Raw genomic sequence first — 13679 nt, 5'->3', positions numbered from 1 at the left:
GATGAAGCACAAAGCATTGTGAACTGGTTTATTTCTAAAATATAAACTAAAAATCATTTTATTGAATCATACAAGGAATATTCATATGTGTATGCAAATATATTCATGTATTTACATGTATAGATTAATATATTTGCATGAATACATAAATACTCCTTTTATGGTACCTGGGTTTGATCTCTCGATCGGGGAAGATCCCCTGGAGGAGGGCACAGCAACCCACTCCAGTATACTTGCCTGGAGAATCCTAAAGACAGAGGAGCCTGGCGGGCTACACTCCATAGGATCACAAAGAGTTGGACACAACTGAAGCAACTTAGCACACATAAATCTATTTTAATGGCTAAAAGTATCATAGATAAAACTGGCCCTAAATATTCCTACCTGAGTATACTGTAAGTATGGAAAAATGATAACGGAATTCTCCCCTTTCATTTTAAAAAGAATTCTTGAATATATTGAGAAGAGAGATGACTTCAGGTTGCTCTGGCAAAAAAGAAACATGTTTCAATCAGGGTCCCTGCATGATTGAATGGACGCAGAGAGCTTTGAAATCCAGGAGAAACCTGGTAAAGGTGTGAGACCCCAGGTGGCACAGGGAGAATGCTGTGACTGTGTGTAGGATGGGGCTGGGGCTGAGGGCATCTTTCTTCTTTGGCAAAGCACACCCATCTCAGCAGAAAGTGCCCAGGGTTTGTTGCTAGACACTCAGAGTTTGAATTCTCTGCTAGTTTCAGTTCTTTCAAAACTGTGTGAGCTTGAACAAGTGATACAACCTCTTGGAGCCACAGATGAACCATCTGCTAAATGGCATAATGCCTTACAGAGCAATTGTGAGTATTGACTGAGATAATGGATTTAAAACTATGAGAAAAGAGGCAGCCCATTTAAATGTTCAATAAGCCCTAGCTACTATAGTATATAGCTACTATTAGTAGTAGCAGTACAGCACTTAGTCTTAGGTCTCAGTAGCCCCACCACAGAGCAAAAGACACACCTTGCTCTAGATGAGCGAGCCCACACTGGACTGTGTTTGTCTATGCTGGCAGGTCCTCTCTGTGTGTTTAAGAGAGACCAGTGGAGCAGGGCTTGGCCTTGTTAGGAGTCCAGAGGCTGGGCAGAGCCTCCTGGGCTCTGGAAGACCTGGCTCTGGTCCTTTGCCAAAGTTCCAAGGGAACCTCCTTCTGCTCACTTTACAGTCCTTAAGAGGTCAAATCCCAGACCCCTTTCTTCTAGTAATTGAGCAATTCATGTACTAAGGGACCCTGTAGGATAGAGATCCGCAGGCCGTCTTCCTCCAGGAGCTCCCATCTGAGACGAGCTGCTCGCCTGTGCACCTGCAAACCAGCCATGGTGTGCGGGAGCAAAATGCTGGGGTGGTAACCCAGGGCCTGCAGAGGTGTGCCCTCCCACTGCTGCTGGCAGCCTCAGGCAGCGTGTGTCTGGTGGCACGAAGGGGAGCAGGAAGCGGGCAGAGGGGCAGAGCACGGCTTCTGTGAGCAGGGGCTCAGAGATGCTGTCCATCACCCAGCCTAATGGTGTGTCACCCAGCAGAGCAGGATGGGGCTGGGCAGCCCGAGTCCAGCCCTAGGCTAGAGTGTGCCAGCTCACTGGGACTGCTGAACATGATGTAGACCGTAGAAGTTAGAAGCCTTGCTTGAAATGAACTTAACCCTCAATTTCCACCTTGGAGACTCAATGAAATAATAAGTCACAACACAACAAATAAAAGATAATAATAATTAGAGACTTCCCTGGTGGCTCAGATGGTCAAGAATCTGCCTGCAATTCAGGAGAGCTGGGTTCAATCCCTGGGTCGGGGAGATCCCCTGGAGAAAGGAATGGCAATCCGCTCCAGTATTCTTGCCTGGAGAATTCCATGGACAGAGGAGCCTGGTGGGCTACAGCCCACAGGGTTGCAAAGAGTCGGATACGACTGAGCGACTAACACCAATTAGCTTGTATTCACCAAGTACTTAATACGTATATTGTGATACGTGTAATATGTACCAAGCATTCTACTGGTATCACTTCATTTTGTCTTTCAACAACTGTTTTCATATCATCCCCATTCTATCAACAAGGAAACTGAGACCCAAAGAAGTTGAATCACTTGTCCAAGTGATTAGTCAGTTGGCAAAACCAGGCATTGAACCATGGCCATTTGACTGCACAGCCTGGTGCTTCCCACCATTGCACCATCCTGCCTCTGAAGAGTCTACCTCAACCCTAAGAATATTGCTCAGGCCAACCAACACAGTTCAGAGAGAAGCTTCTGGGCAGACCCCACGGTGACAGCTAACATTTCCTGACGCGCTGTGTGAGAATTTTGCAAACGTTCTCATTTGATCCACACGTTGACTCCATTTCTCCCACTTTTTATCATGGGGGAAAGTGAAACTTTAGCAAGATGGTACTTCCCCAGGGTCAACACAGCCTGCCAAGGAGCAGAATCAAGACTCCAATCCTCACCATCTGAGTCACCATGAAAACTGCCCTCCAGAAGCATGGCAACATCGGGCTGGGTTTGAAGCTCCTCATACCTTGAGTATGTCCTTTCAGCCCAGATGTTAGTGAGATTCTGTCTCTGCCACTAGTCTCACCCACTCCCAATTGAGCTGCTGAGCAACAGTTAAAACGTGAGGCTCTTAAACTTTAGGGTCAGGCTAGGCATTGGTCCATTGGTCTTCCCTGTGCATGCTGGTCAAGCTGGTGCTGGAAGGGAATCCCCTTTTGATGAAGGTCTGGTGGGGTGGGTGCAGACGTGGTAGGTCATCTCTATATGTGAGTGGCTCAGAAGTAGTCTGAGTCTGTAGCAACTGGGGGTACTGCGGGTGCTTGTGTTTAATCCCAAGGGGCCCCTTAACCAAGTGGGGAATAAAGAGTGATTCTGGCCACCCCAGCAGAGCACAGTGCTGCCTCTCTGCCAAATTGAGTTTGGATTGGCCAAACCCTAGGGGCCCAGGGAGTTGCTGCCTAGGGTAGAAGAGTGTCCGACTGGAAGGCTGGCATGAGGGACCATCTGCTGTAATTGATTGGATCCCACCCATGGTTCCTCCTCTGGAAATAAAGAGCAGACTTCTGTCATCCAAAGTGTCAGTCTTAGAATTGTGGCGCAAAGGGTGACATCTTGGGTGAATGTGGAGGGATCAGTGAAGAGAATGCAGATGGAAAAACCTTGTATATCTCAGTGCATTTCAATCTTTCAGTTTGAATTAAAATTTACTTTTTTCTTTTCTTTGATGTGCATTTTTCAATACCCCAAGTAACAATTTATGCTGTGTTCCCAGAATACATACTATGTGAGACTAGACAAAGGGGGGTCCAATACTCAGTGAGTTTTCATAAACTTCCACCTAGGAGGCACTTACCAGGTATGGGTATGATGAGGCATTGTGCCTGGGGCGCCATGGTCCTGAATCTCCTTCAGTCCTCCAGTGAGCCTAGGTGGCAGTTTCCCAAGAGAGGATATAGCAGCTCAGAAAGGCTAGTCCAAAGTCGCCCCCCCAGCAAGAACAAAATCTAAGCTGTTGTTTCCATGGGCTCTGATTTGACTGGTGCTCATGGCTAGGTGTGATCTGGCTCTGGGGCTTTTCTTCCAGGGTTGGTGCATGAGTGCTGCTAGAATCTAGTGGGAAGAGGCTAGAGATACAGCTGGGCATCCTGTAGTGTACAAGATAGCCCTCCCAACCTGTACCATCCTGGACCAAAATGCCAGTCACGCCAAGGCTGAGAAACCCTGCTTTTCACCCTAGAATTCTCTCTCTAGCTGGAAATGAGGTGAAGTGGATCCTTCTCCAGCTTGCTTTTAGCTCAAAGGGTGGAACTGTTTTTCCTTAGGCTCTGAATTTACTGCTTCCAATCTTGGATCTTCCCGACCCAGGGAATGAACCCGGGTCTCCCGCATTGCAGGTGGATTCTATACCATCTGAGCCACCAGGGAAGCCCAGAGACCTTTAACTTCATACCATTACTTATCCTTTCAAATAGCCCTTAAGCTTGGAAGACATCCACGGTTCCCTGACTCCCTCTTTGGAATCAGTAAAGATGTTGAGCTCGGAAGGAGTAACACACTCAAGGTCACATAGCTCAAAGACAAAGATGGGGAGTCTGGGTTCCAACCCAGCCCTCAAAGTTTCCAAAGTCTCAACCTCCCATAATTGATACTTTTTTTTAAGAAAATAAGAAAAGTTATGCTGAAGGTAAAGTAAAAAGATTAACAAGAAGCATTAAATACTTCTAATTTAAAAGGATTGCTTTTCATACTCCATCAGGTAATCACCTGGGCTTCCCTGGGAGCTCAGCTGGTAAAGAATCTGCCTGCGATGCAGGAGAACCCAGTTCAATTCCTGGGTCAGTCAGGAAGTTCCCCTGGAGAAGGGATAGGCTACCCACCCCAGTATTCTCAGGGTTCCCTGGTGGCTCAGACAGTAAAGAATCCACCTGAACTGTGGGAGACCTGGCTTTGATCCCTGGGTTGGGAAGATCCCCTGGAGGAGGGCATGACAACCCACTCCAGTATTCTTACCTGGATCCCATGGACAGAGGAGCCTGGCGGACTACAGTCCACGGGTCACAAAAGGTTGGACACACAACTGAGCGACTAAGCACAGCAGAAGGTAATCACCATGTACCATGGAAAGTCTACATTTGTATACGGGAGTGTGGGTGAGTTGGTTATAATAATAATGCTTTTTCTTTCTTTTTTTTTTTTTTTTACCATTTTCAAGGCAGATTTATTATCTATTATCTCATTTGATCTTCTCAACAATCTTGTGAGGCTGTTGGGGGGCAAATGTCCTTATTTCACACTTGAAAAGCTGGGTCTCCAAGGGGTTAGAACTTGGTAAAAGGCCTTCAGCCGTGCTGGCCCCAGGGGCCTTCCGTGCCCACCCTGAGGGCATGGTCCCTGTCGCCCCAAGCTGGGTTGAGAACACTGACCTTCTCTCCTCAGCAGCCTGGGTGAGCTCAGTGAACTCTGACTCACTAAGGTATAAGCCACATAAACTCTTTTATGGGTGCTAACCATTTACTGGGCCCTGTAAAAAAGGGCCCCTCGTTGTGCTGGCTGCTTTCCCTTGGAAAGGGGGTGCCAGCAGGGAGTGCGCTCAGCCTCCTGGGGGCCCAGATGGCAATGGGGCAGCTGTGACCTTGCAATCCTCAGTACTTCTCTCTGGCTGAGAGTAGTTCTGGATGCCTCATGGTGAGAAATGATGTCCGCCTGGAGGAGAGGGGCTTGTGGGGCATTTAGTCATAAGAGGAAGTCTGGCCCATGTGTTCCTGCGAAATTTATTGAATTCTTAGTACCCGCTGAGCTCTCTGTGCGCACAAGCTCATTTGATGCCCACAGCCCTTTGAGTTTGGGTTGTTCCCATTTTACAAGTGGGGAAAGTGAGGATCAGAAAGATTCAGGTCAGATAGACTTGAACTTGTTTCAAGGTCACCCACCAGGAGCAGGCGAACTAGGATCTGAGCCCACCTCTCCCCAACTCCAAAGATGGGTGCTCGGTCCTCAGCCAACTCTGCCTTCTAGATTTTGGGGAATTGGTGAAGAGAAGCCCTGAGCCAGCCGGCTGAGGAAGTGGGTCATAGTTGGCCCCAGCAGATCTGACTTCCACTGAAATAGCCACTTTGAAACAGCCCTGCAGGCAAGCCCTTGTGAAAGAATTTCAGGGAAGCCTCCCCTGCACACCCCACCCCCACCCCCAGCCTGGAGGGCACATGGACTGGGCTCTGAGCTTCAGCCCTTTCAGGGTTAAACAGTAACCTTTCTACTGCTTGTAGTTGAGCAAATGCTGGCAAGGAACAAGCCTAGCCTTGAGCAAACAGGAGCTGGTGCCGTGCCCTCTCCCTTTCCCAGCCACCCCTCTGGGGACCTGAAAGCTTTCTTTTGCCTTCAAGTCCCCCCATCTGATTTCTTAGCTTAGGGCAATTGCTCTAGAAAGCTCAATGGGAAAAGACAAGAAAGTTTGACTTGGGTTGGTTTTCTCTGAGAGTGAGAATCCAAGACATTTCTGGAAATGAACTTCAAAAGGAATTTACTAGTCCTTCAATTTCTGCCCGGGGAAACTGAGGCCCACTGTTGCTTCTGGTTCAGGTTGTTCATAGGCATAGAATGCCTCCTCATCATAACATACCTGCTATGCAGTTACGTCCTATCTGGTGCCAAGTGCTCGAGGTATGGAGACTCACTTAAGTCCCAACCAATACATACGGTGGCTACAATGGCCTGTATTTTACATACAAGGAAAGTGGGGTTCAGAGAGGCTAATGACTTGTTTGACTTAGTACAAACCAGCTAAGAACTTAGCTGGTATTAAGTGGTGGAACTTGGGATAAACTCCAGCTCTTTCTGATGTCAAAACTCATCTCTATGGCACCACCGCATACGCCTCAGCTCTGCTACCTCCCCTCCCTGTGGGCTGTTACAGAGCTCATTATTGCCACCCCATCTTGCCTTCTCCTACCTTCTACTTAGGCTGGATTCAGGCCTAATTATTTGCCAAACAACCAGGATGATGATGTTAACGATCATCATAAATGTTTCTGTTTAGCCTAATTCAACCCTTAATCACTCCTCTACTCCCTGTTCCTAGAACTGTGCCCAACCCATTGCAAGGCTAATAAATATCTGTTGAAAGAATGAATACATGAATGAATTTTTATGTCTTTTCCAGACCCCTTTTCTCCCCTCTTAAGCCCTACATTGACCCAAAGGAGCAGTAGTTAAATTAGAGGAAGGGGTTTTGAGGGAGTGGAATGGCTCTGGTTGGGCAATTTCCATCCTGGGGATGTTGGTGACACATGAAGATGCAAGTTTTCACCCAAACAGGCAGAGAATTTTCCGTGATCTTCTACTGTAATTCTGGCTTCTCCCCACTCCAACATTTAGAAAGAGCAGGTTACCCTTAGAGGTCCCAGGTAAGGCTCAGTCACCTTCTGGAAACAGACTGTTCATCCTTTGAATGATTGAATGCACTTCTGAGGCTTTGAGTCTGGCATGAGGGTAAGAACATTGTAAGTGCTGGAGGACCGAGGTGAATATTTCTAAAGCATAAAATTTTCATACAGTTCAAAAAAATCCAAAAACAGGCTCATGGAAGAAAGGCTCTTCTCCTTGATCCTTTACTGAGAAAATGAGCCTCATACTGAGAAAGTCCCATTCAGGTCCACTGTGAAGCCTGCAGTATCCTCCAGGTGGATGGCATCATTGACTCAATGGACATGAGTTTGAGCAAACTCCGGGAGATGGTGAAGGACAGGGAGGCCTGGTGTGCTGCAGTCTATGGTGTTGCAAAGAGTCAGATATTGACTGAGTGACTGAATGGTGATAACTAAAAGGAAAGGGAATGTGAGGATAAACTTTTTACCAAGAAGGAAGCGTCAGTGTCTTATTGGAGAAACCAGTTGATTTATAACGTTATCACAGAGCTAAGTGCTTGCAAAGCTCTAGGTCAAATATGGCTGAGATCCCCTGAGACCAGCCCATCTCTTGGCAGATATCCTCACTGAGGAAATTTACTGGATGCTGAGGGGCGGGCTGCTCAGGTGTGTCAGAACCCGTACATGTCTGATTTCAAGTCAGGGTTCCCACACAGGTGCTGGGTCTGTTCTGCTACCCATTTGGGATTTTACCGAATGGCAATTCCACCTTAAACAAAATCTCTCTGATATTTTCACTTTTGTAGAAAAAAAGAAAAAGTTGGCTGCTAGCCAGACTCACCCGGTGAGCAGGTATTACATTTTCCTCCTGTTTCATTCCCGATCAGAGATTATTCATTTATGAATGGGTGGCTGTAAAAACTTGCCTCATGCATATGAAAATTGAACCTGGAAATTTTTAATTGCCAGTCAGTTTTGCTTTTGCTGAAAGGGCTGTGGCAACATGCTTGGCAGGCAGTGGTCGGGAGGACACGTTCTTTCTCCCTTCCTAAATTTGCTCTATGATCCATACTCTGAAATGACGTTTGTCCCAGAGGCACTGACGGAACGGCCTTTTTGATCCCCTTACAGATCATGATTCTGGAAGGAAGTGGTGTAATGAATCTCAACCCCAGCAACAATCTTCTCCACCAGCAGCCAGCCTGGACAGACAGCTACCCCACGTGCAATGGTAAGGGGGCTGCATATGTCCCTCCCCATGCAGCTTCTTCCAGCTTCTTCTTTTGCTCTGATTAGACTTTATTCCCCAACTTCATGAAGCTTACAGGGGGTCTGGGAGCCAGGAGGCCTGTGGGAAATACAGGGGATGCGGGGGCCAGGGGGACTGGAGAAAACTCTTTAAGCAGGAGATCCCCACAGGTCCCCGGAGCCCCAGCCAGAAGCCCACTCGAGATATTCTGTGGTTTCCTCTCAATATTCAAAGTTCCAGGTTGGCAAGCTGACAGAGAGGGTGAGAGAAGAGATACCCCAAAGTAAGGCCATTTTAATAGTGTTGGCTGGGATATGAAGATGGGATAGGAGAGAAAACTCTGTGTGTGTGTGTGTGTGTGTGTGTGTGTGTGTGTGTGTGTGTGTGTGTGGTGTCACGTGGAAGCATGGACGTTAAGGAGAAGAGAGAGCAGCTTCATCCTTCTGTTTCATTCTCCAGTGACTTCCCTCTATAAAGGGTGGGTAGATTTGTTAGGAGACCATGTGCCTGCCTGTGGGGCTTTAATCTAAGATTGGTGGATTAGAAGAGGGAGGGCTTAGTCTGGGGCCTACAGAGGGTGGGTCCAGCCCCGGCTCACTGCAGAAACCAGGCTGAACACAGTGGTTGCTGATCAGCGCCGCGCACCTTGTTGTGAAGGCAGTCAGCTGGGGCAAACTCCTATGCACCCCGCAGCAGGTGTAAGGAGGTCTGGGCCTGCTCCCACCCTCTGCCTGCTACTAATTTCCTCCCTAGAGACTCTGCTGCTCTTGCTTCCCTTGAACAACAGGGAAGTGGCTCTTGATGAACAATGTCTGGGAGGCAGAAGTGGGATGCCAATGGAAGGTTGCATTCTCCAAGAAGCAGCCGATTCCTGGGCAGCTCCACCTTTCAACTTGGAATCCCCAGCTGCACAGCATGGAAAACAGAAAGGGGAGAGCTTCTCTTATTTGATCACCCGTCCTCCTGAACTGCTGTCTTTTCTGGGCATGAGCTTCCCTGTGGGGACCTTGAAGGATAATTCTAAACAGGGAAAAGCTCTTCAGGCTGGAAAGTCTTTTGCATCCCAAGCCCTTAGACCCTCCATTATGGCAGCATTCCTCTTGTTTGCTGTGCAGGGAGTAGAATCCACTCATCACTGTTACATTCTCACTTCCAGAAGCTCCTGGTCTTGATTGATGGGACTGGGGAGACCAGTGACATGCCAGAGAGAAGCTGAACTCACAGGCTTTTCAATGCTTTTCCCCGAACTTCTGCAGGCTAGTGGGGAGTCTGTCCTGTTTAACTTCAGACAAAATTTCTCTGGTTCTGCCAAGTTCTAATAGGCTGCACTATCAGGAACCCTCCTCTCATCTGAATCATGTGACATTGAAAGAAGAATGTACTATAGGCCTGGTGTGGGGTTATTGAGAGTTGTTGTCTCTTGTTTGCAAACTCAGAGTTGCACAGTTAGCAAAACAATTAATTTCAAAATAAAAGAACAGAGACGTGGGGGAGCTTCAAAAAATATAGCCCACCCTTCAACAACTGTATTGGTTGGTGAGACACCAAAAAAAGTAGGAGGAATGAGAGACATCCCGTTTAGGCTCAGTGTGTTAGTATATTTGGGAATATTTCTATGTAATTAAATTTGGGGACTAGATTCTCCCAATCCTTATCCCTTCCCCCTTCATTGTTGGCTTTGCCTTTAGGACCCCAGCTGAGGGTTCAGGCCTACTTTTGTGTGGTTATGAGGTATGAGGAGTAAGGCACCTAATGTGAGCAGCAGGTATGACCCAGGACAGCACCTTTGTGCCCACGTGATCTTGACTCCCTGTTCTTAGCAGTCCTTAAGTCTGGGAGCAGTGGATGAAGTCCAAGAGGGTGAGCAAAAATGGGAGTGGGTTGGAAGCATTCCTGCTTCAGCTTCTCCTCTGGGAGTGTTGAGGGCCAGGCTGTGGATATTATGGGGATTAGACCTTTTGAAGCTCTGTATCTCTTTGCCACGCAAACTGTGTCCACTGACAAACATCATCATCATCCCCATTCCTGGGACACTCACCAGGAATGCAGAATCTCAGGCCTCATCCCAAGTCTATGGAATCAGAATCTGCATTTGAACAACATTCTTGGTGATTCATAATCGCTTTAGAGTTTAGAGAAGTACAGATCTAGCAGGACCTTGAAGAAAAAGCTAGGGACCATTTTCTTGCGCTACATTTTCCTTTATTGGTCCATCCTTGAGTTGGTGGGAATATCTGTGTGTCATGCTCAGTTAGATTTCCCCTTCTTCAGCTTGGTGGGCTATGATAGGGCCTCCCCCTTGTTCCTACCCCTCACCTCTTCCAAGAGAGTGCTCCCTCCCTTGGTCCCTGCTTTAGAAGGGATTGTAAGAGCTCTCAGCCTGGTCACACGCCAACAGAAGCTGGCTCTTTCTTCTCCATTCCTCCAGGACTCTGGGTTGATTTAGTGATGCTCTCTTAAGTGAGTATGAGAGTCACATACATAGATAGTTAGTCCATAGTGAGCTCAATAATATTTATTGACTTGGAGGAACTCCTCTTCACTGGTACTTGAATTAGCCATCCTGTGAATAGATCTCACAGGCTCTTCCAGGTTCCAATGTTATATATTCTTCAGCAATAAACTTACTGAAGAAGTGGAGAGAAAGTACCTATAATGGCAAAATCTCTAAGTAGTTTTTATGGGAGATACAAGGATGGGTAAGAACGTATATTAGGCTGGGTAAATTGAGCATACAGTTTACAGTGAAGAATAGGACTGTAAAGACCCATCAAAAAAGGCAAAACAGGACAGAAGTCATGAGGAGAAATGGGAAGTATGCTTCCTGGAGATTTAGAGACAGCAGCCCTCAGCAATCGGTCGGTGGGGGGGGGGGGGTGTCTCTGATGGCTTTATGGGTGGTCAGAGTCAGTGAGTTGGGCAGGAATTCAACAGGGAGGGAGCCATAGGTAGACCTCAAACTGGCTTAAAGGACAATACAGAAAAAAGGCAAAAGGTCACTTGAGGAATAGTGAAGAGCCTCAGTACCTAGCTTGGAAGTTTTGGACCTAATTTCAGTGGATAAAGGGAAGTTGCTGAAGGTGACTGGGTAGGGAAGTGACATCATAGCGGTTGTAACCATCATAGTGGGCAGGGGGACATCAGCACAGTGAGCAGATGAATCATCTGGACCACTCTGGGGAGAAACAAAGGCTTCATAAAGAGGAGAACCCGAGTCTCAGGCTTCTGGTGGATAATGGTTTGAATTGGGGGTATATGTGTATATACAGGTGTGTGTGAGAGAGAGAGGGGAAAAAAAAAAAAAACAAACAAACCATGGAACTCTGTGGGTGTGGGCAGGAAGCCAATATGTTGCTGAACCTGTAGCAATGCATTAGCTTTCATGGTACTTTGTGAGAGATGGGGAAGAAGCTCATGATCTCAGAGCATTTCAAGTCTTGTGTTCTATCCAGAGCCCAGGCGTGAGTATACGAGGAACAATAGGAAGATGTAGGGAGGCTGAATGACTGGCTCCTACCACAACTAGGGAAGGAATTGCATTTCCCAGAGCCTCCTCTCCAAATCCACCCTCTGCTGATGCGTGCGCACCTCGGGGGCGATCCCTGTGACTTCTGGCAGTGCACCTCCCTGTCTGGGATCATGCTCAGAAACAAACACGGCTCACTCACAGGGCTGCCTCCTCTTTTGCAGTTTCCAGTGGGTTTTTTGGAGGCCAGTGGCATGAAATCCATCCTCAGTACTGGAGCAAGTACCAGGTGTGGGAGTGGCTCCAGCATCTCCTGGACACCAACCAGCTGGACGCCAGCTGCATCCCTTTCCAGGAGTTTGACATCAACGGCGAGCACCTCTGCAGCATGAGTCTGCAGGAGTTCACCCGGGCAGCGGGGACGGCGGGGCAGCTTCTTTACAGCAACCTGCAGCATCTCAAGTGGAATGGTGACTCTCTTTCACTCTCTCTACCCTGTTGGGAGCCAGCTGGGAAGGGCAGAGACTCCATGACTGGCAGGGTTCCTGTTTAGGGACATCTGAGGATGGTCTTACCTCCAAATGACTGTTTTCCAAGACAGGGAAGTAGAAGGGAGGTGAGAGGGGACAGGCTTGAAGCCTAGGGTACAAGGTGTACCAAATCCCATACAAATCTAGGGTAATGTAATTCTCTTCTTATGGTTAATTTCCAAGGAGACAAGTGTTAGCTGGGTAGTTACAGAATACTTGGTGCTCTCAGAAAACCACTTATTTCTTTTACAAATGGGGTTTGATTATTTCATTCCCAATCACTTGCTGGTTAAGATTGCCATGGCTATTTTAAAAAGTGGCTCAGACAGTAAAGCGTCTGTCTACAATGTGGGGGACCTGGGTTCGATCCCTGGGTCGGGAAGATCCGCTGGAGAAGAAAATGGCAATCCACTCCAGTACTATTGCCTGGAAGATCCCATGGACAGAGGAGCCTGATAGGTTACAGTTCATGGGGTCGCAAAGAGTCGGACACGACTGAGTGACCTCACTTCACTAGGTTCTTACAATGGGACATAAGTATGGTAAAACAAAAAAATAGGTGAAATTACATCTAGTTTGTTTTGGGGGAGGAGAGAAAGCTTATGTTATTACAACAGATTCGTAAAAGGTCCTAAATGAAAAAGGGTTAGCATGAATGGTCTGGACAGGTTTGGTATGTTTCTGCAGTGACTTCCGGGATTGGGGCTATCCTAGAGCCCCAGATGTCTCTTCTGATGCCTCACCCAGCACATAGACAGGAAGCATTCAAAGGCTATCCATCAGTGATAGCTGGTTCACACATGCATGCATGCTACACTGGCTTGGAAGGCTTGGTAGGGGAGATAGCTATCTTGCAGAATGCCCTTGACACCAGCCTGAAGTTCTTCTGATAATGGTTATTTAAAAAACCAGCTTCTCTGAGAACCCTTTTGGGAAGCAGTGATATGTATGAATAGTGGGCTGGCCTGTCTACTCTGGAATGGGCTCATCTATCCAAGCAGAACCTGTGTTTGGACGTGGAGCTGGGGCTGTGGGAAGCATGAGCTCCAGGGCTATGGACCAGATTCAGACCCCGACAGCTGCCATCAACACTGAAGAGACCCGATGTCTGGCCACTGAGCTGGCAGCATGGTGGCCGTTTGAGATGACCTCATTCAGCTCCGGGGCACTCCCTGCTTCCTGCCCACCTCAGAAGTGGTTGCTCATTTTTCTCTTACTAGAACCAAACCAAACAAGGCTCTAAAAATAACGCCCAGGAGTCTTCAGAAAGAGCAGACTTATACTTGAAGAATTAAAAATATTTACCTCCCCACCTCCAATTAAATCCACTCCTTTAAAGCTTTGCTCTGATTGAAGCTTAAGACAGGGAGGCGTGGGATGGGATGTGGTCACCCTTGACTTCCCGGCTCTGGCCTTCCATCTTTGGCCTTCCATGACTTGTCTGATCCCACTGCGTACGGCCGGTGCCTCTGACTGCCTCCTGGCCAGATTTCTCACCTAGTTTTTGTCATTTGCCTTTTTGTAAACGTTCTACTAACTTACATTTATTGAG

General features: G+C 47.6%; 1 protein-coding gene across 5 annotated transcripts in view; it reads left to right on the top strand.

The window, feature by feature from the left end:
- EHF (ETS homologous factor) overlaps nucleotides 1-13679 on the top strand; it is a 56386-nt gene that overhangs the window by 26392 nt on the left and 16315 nt on the right. For 4 of the 5 annotated variants that reach the window (XM_018059254.1, XM_018059252.1, XM_018059251.1 and 1 more), the window contains exons 2-3: nucleotides 8014-8113; nucleotides 11822-12067. In XM_018059254.1, the coding sequence (XP_017914743.1) occupies nucleotides 8017-8113; nucleotides 11822-12067 (343 nt within the window). In that variant the 5' untranslated portion in view covers nucleotides 8014-8016. Of the gene's footprint in view, nucleotides 1-7714; nucleotides 7735-8013; nucleotides 8114-11821; nucleotides 12068-13679 lie in introns of those variants that run through there. The other variant, XM_018059253.1, reaches the window with a different exon arrangement.

Source organism: Capra hircus, chromosome 15 (assembly GCF_001704415.2).
Source record: "Capra hircus breed San Clemente chromosome 15, ASM170441v1, whole genome shotgun sequence".
Classification (NCBI taxonomy): Eukaryota; Metazoa; Chordata; class Mammalia; order Artiodactyla; family Bovidae; genus Capra; species Capra hircus.
The sequence above is the reverse complement of the archived record's forward strand: the minus strand, read 5'-3'. Positions and strand labels throughout refer to the sequence as shown.